Source organism: Myotis lucifugus, unplaced genomic scaffold, assembly GCF_000147115.1.
Source record: "Myotis lucifugus unplaced genomic scaffold, Myoluc2.0 scaffold_814, whole genome shotgun sequence".
In the NCBI taxonomy this organism is placed as follows: Eukaryota; Metazoa; Chordata; class Mammalia; order Chiroptera; family Vespertilionidae; genus Myotis; species Myotis lucifugus.
This window is the reverse complement of record NW_005871862.1, coordinates 58,231-74,003: the sequence shown is the minus strand read 5'-3', so window position 1 is coordinate 74,003 and position 15,773 is coordinate 58,231. Positions and strand designations below refer to the sequence as shown.

At 51.1% G+C, this 15,773-nt stretch overlaps 1 protein-coding gene across 1 annotated transcript in view; it reads right to left on the bottom strand.

The window, feature by feature from the left end:
* TNIP3 (TNFAIP3 interacting protein 3) overlaps window positions 1-14,788 on the bottom strand; it is an 18,131-nt gene extending 3,343 nt beyond the window's left edge. The window contains exons 1-5 of the mRNA XM_023747219.1: window positions 14,520-14,788; window positions 9,255-9,335; window positions 6,706-6,771; window positions 4,157-4,285; window positions 1,061-1,180 (exon numbers count right to left, since the gene is read on the bottom strand). Of these exons, the coding sequence (XP_023602987.1) occupies window positions 1,061-1,180; window positions 4,157-4,285; window positions 6,706-6,771; window positions 9,255-9,335; window positions 14,520-14,555 (432 nt within the window). The 5' untranslated portion in view covers window positions 14,556-14,788. The remainder of the gene's footprint in view (window positions 1-1,060; window positions 1,181-4,156; window positions 4,286-6,705; window positions 6,772-9,254; window positions 9,336-14,519) is intronic.
* Between the last annotated feature and the right edge of the window lie 985 nt (window positions 14,789-15,773).

Sequence of the window (15,773 nt, the reverse complement as noted above, 5' to 3'; positions counted from 1 at the left end):
TAACAACCACCGAGACACTAAGTGTTGACATGCTGTGTGCAAACGTAAGTGACAAGGTGAGCCCAGCCTGGAGACGGAAGTCTCCTATGTGGAGAATCAAAGCATGACCATCCAAAGGTTTCCACAGGCGATTTTGGAGGTAAATTACAGAAAAGGAAACGTAGCAATATTTCAGTGGAACAGCTCTCCCGAGATGCTCCAAATATTCCAGAAAACTAAGCAAGCCAAAGAGAAAAGCGGACTTAATTGTTGTTGTGTTTCATTGGCACGGTGCTGACGAATGGCTGGACGGCTAGTACGTGGAGCTGCAGAAACAGCAAACGAAGCCTCGGGAATGAGGCAAAGGGGTTCCTCCCAGACCATGACTTAAATTACAACGCATATGGGAACCTGGTCGTTAGAGCTTTGTTAACACTCATGCACATGATACCTCCATCCCCAACAGGCAATGAGTTTTAACTGGTGGTTCGTCAAGTTTAAGTCTGTAATACTACAAAATGTAATCGACGAGAGAGGAAGAAACTAAACAACTCATGTAGACTCCCATGTAGGTGTACATATTAATGTTTAAGGCTCAGCAGCCATGAATGGGGCTAGGTGAGTGGGGAGGAGGCGGGGCCTGTGTGAGGGCAGAGGAGCAGGTCTAGCCCCTCGGTGATGTGATCAGTGTGGAGTATCATTCCCTTTAAAACCACCCTCGTTGTTCAAAAGCCCGGAAGCCAAAAGCTGCAAAACCACAGCCCAGCTGCTCCCGTTGTCTGAGACGAGACGGCCCGAGATCCAGTTAACGCTGTTTGCAGAATAAAGCAGGCCTCCCTGAAACTCACAGCATCGCGCCAGGAGGGTCGTGGTGTGACCTGGGACAAGGCTCTGAACCCATCCGACGCTCGGGCCTTCTGCTAACAGCCTGAGGTGCCGTGTTCTGGATTCTACGGAGAAGCTTTGAAATGAGCCGATTCTCTCTGACTCACTGAACAGCGGACTCTCACAGGTGCCCGGAGGGGCGCCGGGACCCCCGGGCCCAGCCTCTCCATGTGCTCACGCCCCTGCAGCCTCTCACCTGCTGTTTGAGCACCTCCATCTCTGTCCTCATGTCCTCGTGCCCGCACCCCGCCTCAGGCCCCCCCAGACGGTCCTCGGGAAGCGGAGAGCACTCGACCTTCAGGGCCTCCTGAAGAGCCTGTGTTGCAGGACAAGCACATTGTTGACCTGAGAGGCACATGGTCTGCATTTCTCTGTGACGGTTACCGTGGTCGTCTCCCCGGCACCCAAAGGCAGCGTTCCCTCTTGGATGCCGCTCTCATGACTGAATGACTTCGGGTTTCCTGGCCTGGGCACTTACGTCTTTTCTCCATGATGATGCTTGTTAGTCAACCCTCATTGCTACTCTGAAGGCTTTGCTGTCGCAGCCCCTTCACCTAGCCCGCCATGAAAGGACGGCATATCTGTGCTCCTTCTCTAGGCTCTGTCTTTCTCTAGAGCAGCGGTTCTCAACCTGTGGGTCGCGACCCCTTTGGCGGTCGAATGACCCTTTCACAGGGGTCGCCTAAGACCATCCCGCATATCAGATATTTACATGACGATTCATAACAGTAGCAACATTACAGTTATGAAGTAGCAACGAAAATAATTTTATGGTTTGGGGGTCACAACATGAGGAACTGTATTTAAAGGGCCAGAAGGTTGAGAACCACTGCTCTAGAGTCTCTGCTTCAGTCAAATAACGATCAGAATTGAGGGACAGCTTCCCCCGCGGGGCAGCAGACGTGCCCGCCCCTGGGCGCTGTCTCCAGAGACCCTGGGTCAGCAGGTTGGGCCTGAGACCTGAGACCCTGCCCCCCCAGAGCTGATGCTGCTGGGCCAGATGTCATTCTGAGGAATATTCTGCTAGATCGCCGTGTCCTCGTGGGAGAGAGGGACACGCGGAGTCACCACCCGTCCCTGCCCTCCGCAGCAGCCCGCCCGGCCTCGCCGCAGCACCCTGCTCCCTGGGAAGGTGCCCAGGGGCCCGCGGGGGGCAGAGAAGGCCTCCGCTTTCCTGGCATTCAGTACAGCGTGGCGTCTCCCCGGGGTGAGGAGGTGAAGGAAATAAGACAGTTATGTTTGCCAACAGGATTCGCATCCTTGCTCAGCAGCCCATGGCACTCGAACGTGTCCGTTTGACTGATCATGCCAATGAGTGACAGCGCCTGTTCTGAGGGCCTCTGGCTCATGATGCGTTTACTAGAACAGACGCCCACTATGGTGACGGAGCATCCCTCCCGCTGGTGTGGACTCGGCACGCACACTGGGCGGTGACCTGCTTATTGTCCGATCTCCACGCAAACAGGAAGGGGCACCTCAGAGCCTCGGGAGCTCATCCCTCTGTGTTTCTCTAGACCAGTGGTTCCCAACTAATGCCACGACCCTTTAATGCATTTCCTCATGTTGTGGTGACCCCCAACCATAAAATTATTTTCGTTGCTACTTAATCACTGTCATGTTGCTACTGTTATGAATCGTCATGTAAATATCTGATATGCAGGATGGATTTTCATTGTTTCAAATTGAACATAATTAAAGCATAGTGATGAATCACAAAAACAATATGTAATTATAGATGTGTTTTCCGATGGTCCTAGGCGACCCCTGTGAAAGGGTCGTTCGACCCCCAAAGGGGTCGGGACCCACAGGTTGAGAACCGCTGCTTTAGCAGCTTCAGTGATGCCCTCGTGATGACGCTATCAGCACCCCACCAGCCTGCATCACTGCGATGAGGTCATAAAGGCCGGAAAGAAAACAAATATGTGGGCTCGCCTATGTGTGGCCAGCCTAGGAACTCATCACGGAGCGCCTTAGCGCCCGCGGACACTGTGCAAAACCAGCCAGGGCCTTACTAACACATTTTTAAAAATTGTAACTATTATGACATTTCCTAGAACTATGCAGCTAAGCAACACATTTTAACAAACAATTCTTCTTGGAGGAAGAAGAAAACTCTATTTCTCTTACAACTTCCTGAAAAATGACATTGACATCACCCTTTCACAGGGGTCGCCCAAGACCATCGGAAAACACATACATAATTACATATTGTTTTTGTGATTAATCACTATGCTTTAATTATGTTCGATTTGTAACAATGAAAATACATCCTGCATATCAGATATTTACATGACGATTCATAACAGTAGCAACATGACAGTGATGAAGTAGCAAGGAGAATAATGTTATGGTTGGGGGTCACCACAACAGGAGGAACTGTATGAAAGGGTCACGGCATTAGGAAGGTTGAGAACCACTGTGCTAGAGAAACACAGAGGGATGAGCTCCCGTGGCTCTGGAAGTGCCCCTTCCTGTTTGCGTGGAGACTCGGACAATAAGCAGGTCACCGCCCAGTGTGTGCTCTGTTAATGATACGGGCCCGTATTAACTCCCAACTTTACATCAGTGGTCGCCAACCTTTCGGACCTCATGGACCACCAGTGGTCCACGGACCACCGGTTGGCGACCGCCGCTTTAAATGACACCCCCGGTCACAGTTAACCGCTGCAGGAAACACACAGTCCGCAATACAGGCATTTTCAGGGCCAACCACCACTCCTGTTCGGGAAGACGATCTCTATGATTTTGGTCAATTTCTAGTGTTTTGAGAGATGTGTGTCTCAACTTAACCATGGACTGCAAGGGCTGCTGGTCCGCATACGACATGGCCCTTGGAAAAGTCAACAGCAAAGCATTTCATTTTTTCATTGATCCTTTCCCCCTGAAAATTAAGCTCTTACCCCATAAAACACACACACACACACACACACACGCACCCCCTACCTCATCAGCCTCACGCCAGAGTCCTGACGATGGTGCTGAGAGCAGCCTGCTTCCTGTGGTTGACCCAGAAACAGGCAGCTGCTCACAACACCTGCTTGCTCTGTGGCTCTGCCAACTAAACACCGCCCTGCCTCTCCTCCAGATTTCCTCCTCATTTGTTTTCCATGAGGAGTCTTTGCAGGGACAGGAATGCCCGAAGCCTCCGTGGCCAAGCCCGCTGACCCACGCCGGGAGGAGAGATGTGCAATGTCACAGAGACGCCCCTGTGCCCGGGCCCGGGAGCCCCTGCAGCGCGGGCCAAGTGGGCCTCGCCAGGAGGGGCCCTCACACAGCCCGGCCTGCCTGGTACCTTGTTAAGGCGTTTGATTTCACATTCATAATGTTCCCTCCTCCTGCTCATGGCAGCATTGTTCTCCTTCAACAGCTTGTTTTCTTTCTTCAACGCGTGTACTTCTTCGCTCAGGGTCTGCTTTTCCTTCTGAAGGGAAGAGCGAGAAAACCAAGTCAGCGCCGTTCCGATGATCGACTGACCAGCAGGCAGACTCGGACTCCCACACAGCCAGGCCAGGGACTCTCAGGGCACCCATCCCACTGGAGCCCGCTCCCTGGTGGAGGGCGGGTTGGCATCGAAGAAACCCTTCTCTTATCCTTCATGCAGGGGAGCTGTGTGCCCTCAGACAAGACATCAGAGTCCCGGATCTCACTTGGTGACAGGCCCGCGAATGAGCTAGTTCCTGCGCCCAGGTCTAAGCGACCATCACCCGCCTGTCGCCTGACCTCTGCACAGCTCAGCTTTCTCAGCTTGCAAAGGGCAGAAATAACGCCTTCTTCCCAGGTGAGCTGAGAATGCCAGATGCGATAAGGAGGGTGAGGGACTTCCCAAAATGTTACATTTTTCTGATTTCAAAAATAGTACCTATTTGGCTCGGCCAGTGTGGCTCAGGGGTTGAGCGTTGACCTATGAACCAGGAGGTCATGGTTCGATTCCCGGTCAGGGCACATGCCCGGGTTGTGGGCTTGATCCCCCAGTGTGGGGTGTGCAGGAGGCAGCTGATCAATGAGTCTCTCTCATCATTGATGTTTCTCTCTCTCTCTCTCTCCCTCTCTCTCTCTCTCTCTCTCTCCCTCGCCCTCTCCCTCTCCCTTCCTCTCTCTGAAACCAGTAAAAATATATTTTAAAAAATAATACCTATTTGTAAAGCTCTCTGTAAACTGAAAAACAGCTGTACCAATACAAGGTATTGTCATATTATTGTTAAATATGAGTAAAAAAAAAAAAAAAAGGAAGAAAAGAAGAAAGAAAAAGCTGAATTTTTTTGAGGCTGAAATGCCCCAGAAAGATGCCCCCAGCTCCGTGGCTCAGGGTCCACCTGTCCATTTGCAGACAGAGGATGTGGCCTTGTCCTTCCTCTGGGTCCTGAGAAGAGCCCGTCTGTGGCCCTGTGACTTGCATCACTGTCCTCCCTCACACTTGTCCCCGCTCCATGTCCTCAGCCCCTGGGCTAGGTCACCCTGGCCCCGCCCACCTCCTCTCTGTGCTGCTGCTCCTGGGCCAGGTCCGCGGGCCCGGTGCTGGCCCTGGGGCTCGCTGGTCGTCCCTTCTCCAGGCCGCTGAGGATTCGCTCTGTGGCCTCCAGCTTCGTCTGCAGCTCTGCAAGCTGGGGAGGTCGGCACAGAGGTTACAGCCCCCCGTCTTGCCCCCACTGGAGCCCACACCCCCGGGTCTTCTCAGCTAGCGGATAAGGGACAGCCAGGCCCCGCTCCTGGAGGTCCCAGGCAGGGTCCATCCCACGCCCTGACCAAGGCCGGGGCATTTGCATGTCAAGAGGCCTGTCCCCGACCACAGCCCCAGCCTCCCTCCTGGCTCCAACCACACCACCTCCCAGGGCACAGTTAGAGCTTAGACGGGGCCTCTGGGCCTGGCCTTCCACCCCCAAATGTCCAGGAGTGGCCAGCGGGGCAGAGGTGTCTGCGCCTGGAGGAACGCTGCCCCGTCTAACCGGCAGCCTGACCTGCACAGGCCACTGTAGCCCTGAGTGCGGACGGCAGTGAGAGGCCGCAGGGCAGGTGCTCCCCGGCGGGAGGGCGAATGGCACCTCCCCAACCCCGTGCGTTCCCAACCCCGTGCGTTCCCAACCCCGTGCGTTCCCAACCCCATCACGCTCCCGCCAGCCGCTCGGACGCAGCGTAAACATGCTCAGATCGTGGACGCAGCGTAAACATGCTCAGATCGTGTCCTTTAGTGTGGCGGCCCCCACGCTTTCCCGGACTCAGGACCGCATGGGCCTGCCCGCCCGCACTGTGCTCTCGGGTCGGGTTCTGCACTCTAGTTATCAGGGGCTTCACTCCCTTCCTCTCTGTGCTGTGGGAGGATGTTAAACTCTACATTGACTTGGACCTCTTAAAAGATATTTTCTCCAAAAAAAGTTTTTGACAGCAAAGCAAGCGCTGCTTGAGAGAGAACCTGCTTTAGCGAGAAGAGGGGACGCCCCATTCTGTCGCCTCCCCTGGGGCCACTGTGTCCCTGTGCAGGGTCGCCATGGCAACCAGTAAGGGAATCGGAGAGCTGGCCTGGCGTGACAGGGTGCACCTGAGACCGACCTCACCCACAGGTGACCTGCGTGTCTGTAGCCCTGGTTCTATCACCTGGGCCAGGTGCCCACGCACCCCATCCATGTGCGTGAGGACTCCCGCGATGGCTCCAGAGGGGATGTGAGCCATTGCCAAGACCGGGCACGGACAGCGGGCCTTCACCTCCAGGGCCCAGGGGCAGCCGTGCCTCAGCATCCCTCCTTCAGCTGCTGGCTCTGCACCAGTCCCGCCCCTGGGATCCCAGCACCCCCGATTGGCTCCCCCGGTGATTGACTGGAAGCAGATCCCGGACAGGCAGGCGCTTACCTTCCCGGCGTACAGCTCCTTCATGCTTCGGAACTGCTGGTCCCACTGCCGGTTCACCTCTAGGAGCTGCAACCGTGAACACGTGGTGAGTCAGCAAAGGGTCTGCCCATGTGGACGTCTGGCCAGAAGGAAGTCGCGTGTGAGGTGGCTGAGGTTTTGGAAACCCGGGGGAAGGCGGTGTTCTCGAAACGCTGTCGCCGTCGGCGTGTCTGGGCCAGTCCACCGACCATGTTATTAGCACCGTTAGCTTGGCTTAGTTTCGTGAATTTTTATCTTTGTTTAATCCAACCAGAATCTGGTAAAAATGTCTAAGTACTGATGGTTTTCTGTAAGATTCACGAAAATATGAAAGGTCTTTTTTCAAACCTTTCCCTATGTTTCTATGTGCTTATATTGATGATTATAATGAAATCTTCCTCCCAGCTTTTTTAAAAGCAGAGTTATACGAACAAATTCCAAACCCATTAACTGAGTATCATTTGCTTGCAATAATGGGCTTTTTAAAAATCCACACATGATTTTTTAATATGGATCAACAAATGGATACTATTGAGTTTTTGAAAAATATAGATTTTCAAGGAATAATAGTTTTGTCATAAGACAATATTTAGAAATAATTTAGGTGGCAAGCAGTTTGAAAGTTTTAAAAAAACACACAACTATGTGCTACATAGAAGGAAGGAACAGACACTATGGCCTGTGTTTTAGTTTCCTTGTAACGGGAGTGTGCAAATTCCCGATGTAGAGAAACTCTAACAACCACCAGCAGACATCCAGGCAGAAGGCAGCCACAATGGCTGAAAAGTAGCATGACTTTCTCCTGATTGCAAATCAAACCATCTAATCCAGAATGGCAGCTACAAGGTGATTCTTATGCTGGGAACACAGGTGGGTGCTTATTGTGAGAGTATACAGCTGAACTCTTGGCATTTAGGGATCGACCTTCTGTGCCATGGTAGCCACGGTAACATGCCTCGCTGTGGCTCAGGGATTTCTGGGGGGCTCGGTATTATATGCAGCACCACAGGGAGTAGAGGGCACGGAGGAGCAACAGGAAGGATGTCATACACAGAACAGTTTAGAGGAGCAATTACAGAATCGACAACATACACGGTGCTACACTTGCTACTTTTTTCACCTCTTCCCCCGTTGAGAAGTGCCGGACACCAATTCCAGCATAACAGCAGGGCTGCATCTGGGAATGGCTGATGGCATTTCCCCAAACCTGAAAAGGGATGATTACTTGGCTGCCAGACAGCTCAGGGCCGTGGTCGGCAAACCACGGCTCTCGAGCCACATGTGGCTCTTTGGCCCCTTGAGTGTGGCTCTTCCACAAAATACCACGTGGGGGCAAGCACGTACAGTGCGATTGAAACTTCGTGCCCCATGCGCAGAAGTCGGTATTTTGTGGAAGAGCCACACTCAAGGGGCCAAAGAGCCGCATGTGGCTCGCGAGCCTCGGTTTGGTTTGCCAAGCCGCAGTTTGCCGACCACTGGCTCAGGGCATCTTAATCTACATGTTATTGCCTCCTACTGGCCAAACACCTGAACAGCCGTAGGCTAATTCCCCCATTCTGACAATGGACTCTGTAGGAAACCCTGACCCTTTGAAGGGTATACCTCTGCCTCGCCTCAGGACAATTTGTGTTAATAAAAAGCATGGGGTCCTAAGATGAGAAGACCTTAGACTTTAAGACCTTAGACCTTAGAACTTAGCTCCTTTAGCTAAGCTCCTCTGACCCCCAAATGCCTTTCAAAATGATGCTTCGTCTCTGGACTATTTAACCTACGCACAGCCTTCTCCAGATTTCCTGAACCCTTCTTGATGCTGGAACAAGAACCCCGGCAGAGAAGAATGAAGAGGTTCTAACCTTCATTAAACTCAGAAATTCAGAACTCAAAAACACAGCACCCGTCACATTCCCGATGACACCTTAGAAGCAAACGTTCTGTATGGTACCACCCTCAACCCCCGTCAGTCGGACGCCCAGCTCACGAAGTCGTAGCACCTAGGCCAGCTATATTTAAAGTCTGGGACAGTGTGTCAGGTTGCGAGGACACAGGGTACAGGTGCTAAGCTCTAAGTTTAAAGAAAATTAAGATTATCATCCTGGGATTTATGACTGTCATTCATTTGTACTGAGAGAGCAAGTAGGAGATAAGTAAGTGACTAAGAAAAGCACTTGCTCTCACACTAATGAAGTCCAGCCCCTAGAGCAGTGATGGCGAACCTATGACACTCGAACTCGTTTTCTTGGTTGATTTTTCTTTGTTAAATGGCATTTAAATATATAAAATAAATATCAAAAATATAAGTCTTTGTTTTACTATGGTTGCAAAGATCAAAAAATTTCTATATGTGACACGGCACCAGAGTTAAGTTAGGGTTTTTCAAAATGCTGACACGCCGAGCTCAAAAGGTTCGCCGTCACTGCCCTAGAGGTAGTGACTGTGACCCCGTCACAAAATGAAAGGTGCACCCGGGTGATACACTCCTGTGTTATTCTCAGCCTCAATCCACGGCGCATGTTGATTCAACTCAAAATTACCTCTTTTCTCTGTTTTTCCAGGCACCTTATCTTTCGTTCAAGAGAATTTGTCGAGCTCTTTCCTCTTGATGGGTCAGCACACTTGAAAAAAAAAAAGAGTGAAACAAAATAGACTATAAAATAAACAGGAAAAATACTGTCCTTCACAAACTCCACGCAGTTGGCAAACTCTCACGCCGCGACTTATAAAACAATTCTATTCTAGCAGCAGCGATCCTCGCATCACAGTCCTTCAAGCGGCCTGTTGGTGCATACGCCTTACATCCACCTTGGAATCCTTATATAAATTAACATAAAGTAATTCTCTAACAAATTATAAAGCATCTATGGGATAGGCAATCAAGAAATTAGGATTTTATGACCTTGGACTTCAATTATTTTTTTAAAAATGCTCTTAGAAACCTGACACGTCTCACGGATGCAGGCGGGGCATTTACACGGGAACATTCCTGAACAAGCAAGTTCGCAGGTGTGTCCGTGACCTGAAGGGCCGCCCTGGAGCAGGTCAGAGGAGTGAGGGAACCGGCGAGAAAAGAGACCAGCACATGCTGGGGTCCAACCCCAGCAGGTCCAGGGGGCCCCAAAGGTGTGGACGGAGTCGGCGAAGAAGGAAGGACACGGAGACAGCCTTCAGTTGATCAGCAGCCTAGCCAGGATCTCTAGCCAGGAACTCTAGCGAAGTTCTGCCCAAGTTCTGTTTAGGAACTGATGTTTATTGTCTTGTTACATCTGTATTTATACCAGTCGATTTTAATCCTGTCAATTTCTATTGCAAAGGTTAGGGCGTTTCTTATCTCCATTCCAGGGAGTAAAGATTATGTAGCTTAAGCGTAATTGTTTGTAGTTAAAGTGATTAACTATCCACCTGGCACTTAGTTAAGGGGTTTTATTCCCTCCCTAACTTTAGGGAAAAATCCCTACCTGGGGAAACAACCTTTCTCGGAGAGGTGACCTTGGTTAAAACCCAAGAAGGGGAGCAAACATATTAAGAACAGTATGCTGTGCAGATGTTTCTTCCCTGCAGCAACTGTGTCAAGCAGCGAGGATGGACTGGCTCCCAGCAAGCACATATGGTTAACGGGCAGAAAGTTGATTCTAAAACAACAGTAAGTCAGCTACCTCGATGGCCGTCATACAATATGTTATAGCGGCGGGTGGGCGTAGAATGTGTGGGATTACATCATTTTAATCAGCCCTTTAACTATTCTAGCAGCAAGTAGAGACACCAGGTGACAAATTGTCAGGGTAGTTTGTTGTTGTTGTTTGACCAGGGGAGGGAGTTTTCGTTTAAAGAAAGAGCAGCAGTTCTAGGAATTGCCGGCCCTCCGCCCCAGGGATGATGAGGGAGCTCCCTCCACAGCCTTGCTACTGGCTCAGCTCCGTGTAGTGATACAACGCATCGGGAGATAGTCCCTAAATCCCTGTTGGGTTTCAGGCTCAAGTTACCGTGGACCACAAAGCTGCTTAAAGATATTCACGCGCGATTAAGAAACACATTCAGCCGAAACCGGTTTGGCTCAGTGGATAGAGCGTCGGCCTGCGGACTGAAAGGTCCCAGGTTCAATTCCGGTCAAGGGCATGTACCTGGGTTGCGGGCACATCCCCAGTGGGAGATGTGCAGGAGGCAGCTGGTCGATGTTTCTTTCTCATCGATGTTTCTAACTCTCTATCCCTCTCCCTTCCTCTCTGTAAAAAATCAATAAAATATATTAAAAAAGAAAAAAGAAACACATTCAGAACACGTTGGCCTTCCGGAGACGTGCCAGGAAATGCCCTTTCGCCATCGTCATGGGCTGTCAAGGGCTTCTTTCGCTGGCGATGATTTATGAACTGCCTTCCATCTTCTCTGTTCACGCCTCCCTCGGCGCCTTAGGGTGGTGCCCTTTGCAGGTCTGTAGATGCTGCTCTTAATGTTCCTGCTTCTTCCCATTCAGACCCATGCACAACTCAAACCACCCTTTACAAGCGACATTCTGGCCCTAGCCTGTTTGGCTCAGCGGTTAGAGCATCGGCACGTAACTCGGTTGCAGGCTCGATCCCTGTCCCCAGTCAGGGCACGTGTGGGGGGTGGGGCAACCAGATGATGTGTCTCTCTCACATCCATGTTTCTCTCTCTGTGTGCCTGTCTCCCTCCCTTCCACTCTCTCTAAAAATCAATGGGGGCGGGGGGAACCTTGGGTGAGGATTAACAGAAAGAAGATTAAAAGCGACATTCTGACTGCAGGTGGCTCTGGCAGTGCCAGAGTGGCCCCAGAATCCAGGCGATAAGTGTGCCGGGAGCTGCATTCGGGCTTTCCCTTTGGGGGAAGATGTCCAGAGTAAATATTGGGCATCCTGGAAGGAACAGGCTGAGAGCCAGCCCTGCCCAGTGTGCCCTGAGCTCACAGAGCAGAGGGGCCACAGCCAATGCCAGGCCCGAGGTTCTCACACAGCCACGGGTCACGTGGGAGCCAGCCAACCACAGGGCACCCGGGCACTGAGCCAGCAGTTCTGGAACGGAGCCAGGGCAGCTCTACTTTCTTTCTAATGGACTATTTTTAGAGCAGTTCAGGGTCACAGCACAGTTGAGTGGGAGGTGCAGAGATTCCCCATGTTCCTGCTGCCCCCACACGCGTGTAGGCTCCCCACCACCCCACCCGAGGGGCACCTGCTACACCGGTGAAGCTGCACGGACACATCATCACCACCAGGCCATGGTGTGTGTTAGCGTTGTCCCCTCTTGGTGTTTCCCACGTTATGGGCTTGGACAGATGCAGAGTGAGTGACAGGTGTCTATCACTGTAGCATCACAGTAGTTTCATTGCCCCAAATTCCTCTGTGTCCCACCTACTTATCCACCTCTATTTTACACAAATCCCACAGGTCATCGTGATTCATAGTAAAGTGCAAGGTTCTCCCATGTCACACCATGCACGGAACGTGGTTCATGCTAACGTGCCAAGTTCTCCCATGTCACACCATGCCTGGGAACATGGGTTCATGCTAACATGCAAGGTTCTCCCATGTCATATCATGCCCGGGAACATGGTTCATGCTAACGTTCAAGGTTCTCCCATGTCACACCATGCCCGTGCAAGGTTCTCCCATGTCATATCATGCCCAGGAACATGGCTCATGCTAACGTGCCAGTTTCTCCCATGTCATACCATGCCCTGAACATGGGTTTATACTAACGTGCCAGGTTCTCCCATGTCACACCATGCCCGGAACATGGTTCATGCTAACGTTCAAGGTTCTCCCATGTCATATCATGCCCGGGAACATGGTTCATGCTAATGTTCAAGGTTCTCCCATGTCACGCCATGCCCTGAACATGGGTTTATACTAACGTGCCAGGTTCTCCCATGTCACACCATGCCCTGAACATGGGTTTATACTAACGTGCCAGGTTCTCCCATGTCACACCATGCCCTGAACATGGGTTTATACCAACGTGCCAGGTTCTCCCATATCACACCATGCCCGGGAACATGGCTCATGCTAACGTTCAAGGTTCTCCCATGTCACACCATGCCCGGAACATGGGTTCATACTATCGTGCCAGGTTCTCCCATGTCACACCATGCCTGGAACATGGGTTCATACTAACGTGCCAGGTTCTCCCATATCACACCATGCCCAGGAACATGGATTAGGATCTTTACGGGTCTCCTCTCTATCTGTGATATAGAAAAAGTCTGGGATCAGCAAACATTTGTATGGCCCTGCCTTCTGGGAATCTGGGTTAAGAGTAATCAGATGGTGTGCATTCTTTCCCCCCCACATATAATTTTCTCTGAAAAAATATGAAATATATGGATCCTTAATTTTTATTTTATAAATAAGAGTAATTGAAAAGCTAGATACAGTTCTGGGAAGGAGAGGGAGAGAAAGGAGAGAGGGGACAAAGGAAGATAGAGAGAGAGAGAGAGAGAGAGAGAGAGAGAGAGAGAGAAAGAGAGAGAGAGAGAGAGGAGGGAGGGAGGGAGGGGGAGAGAACAGGAACAGGAATGGCTTACAAGCATAAATTATCACCAGAAGCTTCTCTGGAGATTAGCCAACACTTTGCCATGGTTCCTATGTCTCAGGCATGTGTTCACATGAAGCAAATCCTATTAAACAACATTTCGGGGATCTTTTCATTTACATTTGCTTTGCTATCCAGTTGCTAATGAAGGCATCTGATATTGCAAGAAGTGCAGATTTTTTGTCATTGGTCCTACTAAGGGCCCAGTTATGTGACAAGGACCCCCCATAAAATGTAATCCATTCGGAGCATCGGGGTGTTTCCCTCTCATTTACCACAGTAACAAGACCACCCTGCGCCAGGCAGGTCTGACGCTGCTCAGTTACATACCCAAGTGAGCAAATGAGTCTCACGTAGTTTCCCATGATGTCTTGGTTATCTCTTTTAAAAAACACATCAAGAAAGCACATTCGTTCGTTCATTCATTCATTCAAATAGTATCTGTCGTAGTAACCAGTAACCAAACAAAGACAACGGTACTAATTCCAAATATATCCTATATAATAAAAGTCTAATATGCTAAGTGTCCTGTCGTCCGGTCAGCCATTCAACCAATCAAATCATAATGTGCTAATGATATGCTAAGGCCGCTCAACGGCTCGCTATGACGTGCACTGACCACCAGGGGCCAGATACTCCAACTGGTAGGTTAGCTTGCTGCTGGGGTCAGGCCAATCTGGACTGAGTGGGATGGGATAAATATGCCCTGGAGCCCTCCTGTGCCCTCCCCATGTCCAGCCTGGCCCACAATTGGCCCCCAGCACCCCGATCAGGGGCTGGGTGGCCAGCCAACTGCTTGAAGCCCCTCCCCTCAGCTGGCCCTGCCCCTGATGGGACCCCATCGGGACCGCTGGACCCAGCCATGCACAAATTCATGCACCGGGCCTCTAGTATATTAATATTTTACTATGGTTACTCTATTGCAATAATACATTGTATTTCTAACCACATTAATATAATATCCTTTTTAAATTTTACATTGAATCACATTCTTCTAAATCAAGAGCCAAACATGAAGCGCATCGACTTGGGAAGTAGCCAGATTTATTCTCTTACTAAGCAAAGGACGAAATATAGCCCAGAGGTGGCAAAGACAATGCAATGTCTCCCAGCTCTCGTTTCTTGACTGCATTGCATTGTTTAAAATGCAGAGCGGATCTTAGCTGAAGAGCAGCCTGGCTGTGTCCACTCCCGTTCATCTCTGCACCCTTAGAGATGCTGTGGGCCGGGGGTGCCCACCTCCCCGAGGGCGCTCTTACCTCCGCGGGCTCCGTGCCGCCTTCCGCAGCGCTCATTCTCCACGTGCCCTGCTCAGGGTGCGCCAGCAGGGCTGTCTGTCTTGGTGTCTTGGAGAGCAGAAGGAAAAGAAGAGAGAAAATGGCTCTTGAGGTGTCGTTTCAAGGGAGGCCAAGCATTCAAAGTTTCAAAAAGCCCACAGAGCGTGGAAAACAGGGGCAGCGTCTCGTCCTTACAAGGGAACAGGGCGCCCAGGACGTGAGCTGCACAGAATGGTTACAAGCCCAGCAACTGCGATTTTAACGTTTCCTCTCTTCCAAGCAGGGATTTCCCGGGATGTCTCAAGCTGGCAGGCTGTGACTCAGAGGCTAGGGGTGGATTAGCCCTGCTGTGGTATGTAAATCACCATTCTTCTTTTCCTGGCAGCATCCTCTGGGGAGAGGAAGTCACCAGAGCCCGGGCAAACCAGGCCCCTCACTGCCATCACCTCCCTGCATTTCCCAGAGCCGGGAGGTGACTGCTGACTCCTTCCAGCTCACTCACCATGTCCCTCAGGCCAGGCTTTCGGGCAGCGCCTCCTGAATGTGCGCTGAGCTGTGTGGGGCCTAGTGAGTCATCTGTTGTTCTTTAAGTTCTGCTAATTTTATGGAACTAAGAGAGAAAACCATTCAGCACCGAGGAGATTGGCATTGTGTGCACAGCTTCTCTCCTATGTTGGCAGAACGTTTAAAGGTGGCTCTCGGGTTCAAGGCTGCCCTTTCCTAGGCAAAGTCCGGGTTTTCTCCATGGATTAGGAGAAATCGGACAGAGAACACCATCGGACGCGAACTCTTTCCCGACCTCACATTTTCCCTCAGTTGGTGGGCTCTTGGCCTGTGCAAGGCATCAAGTGATGGAGCACTCGGTAGTGGGACGGGGAGCCTGAGGGGTGGGTGATGGGCTCTGTACAAGGGGCCGATGGGCAGGCCTCATCCTGGCATGGAAGAAAGAGAAATAGAGATAGGCAAGAATATGAAAGGGAAGAGCGTGCTGCTGGAAGGAGAAAAGGAAGAATTGACAGTCGATCAAATAGTTCACATTTATCTTCAGAGCTTCCTATGAGATGTCCACATGGATGTAGTATAAATCCAAAAACTCCTGAAATTCAGAGCCTTTCAAAGGGGATGAATGGGCTCCTCCCAGGCCCAGCCCCGCGAATCCCCTCCTTTCCCTGAAACGAATCCTGGCCCCAGTGCATGCAGCTCGGACACCTGGAGCCTTGCCCTCTTGGGCCCCCA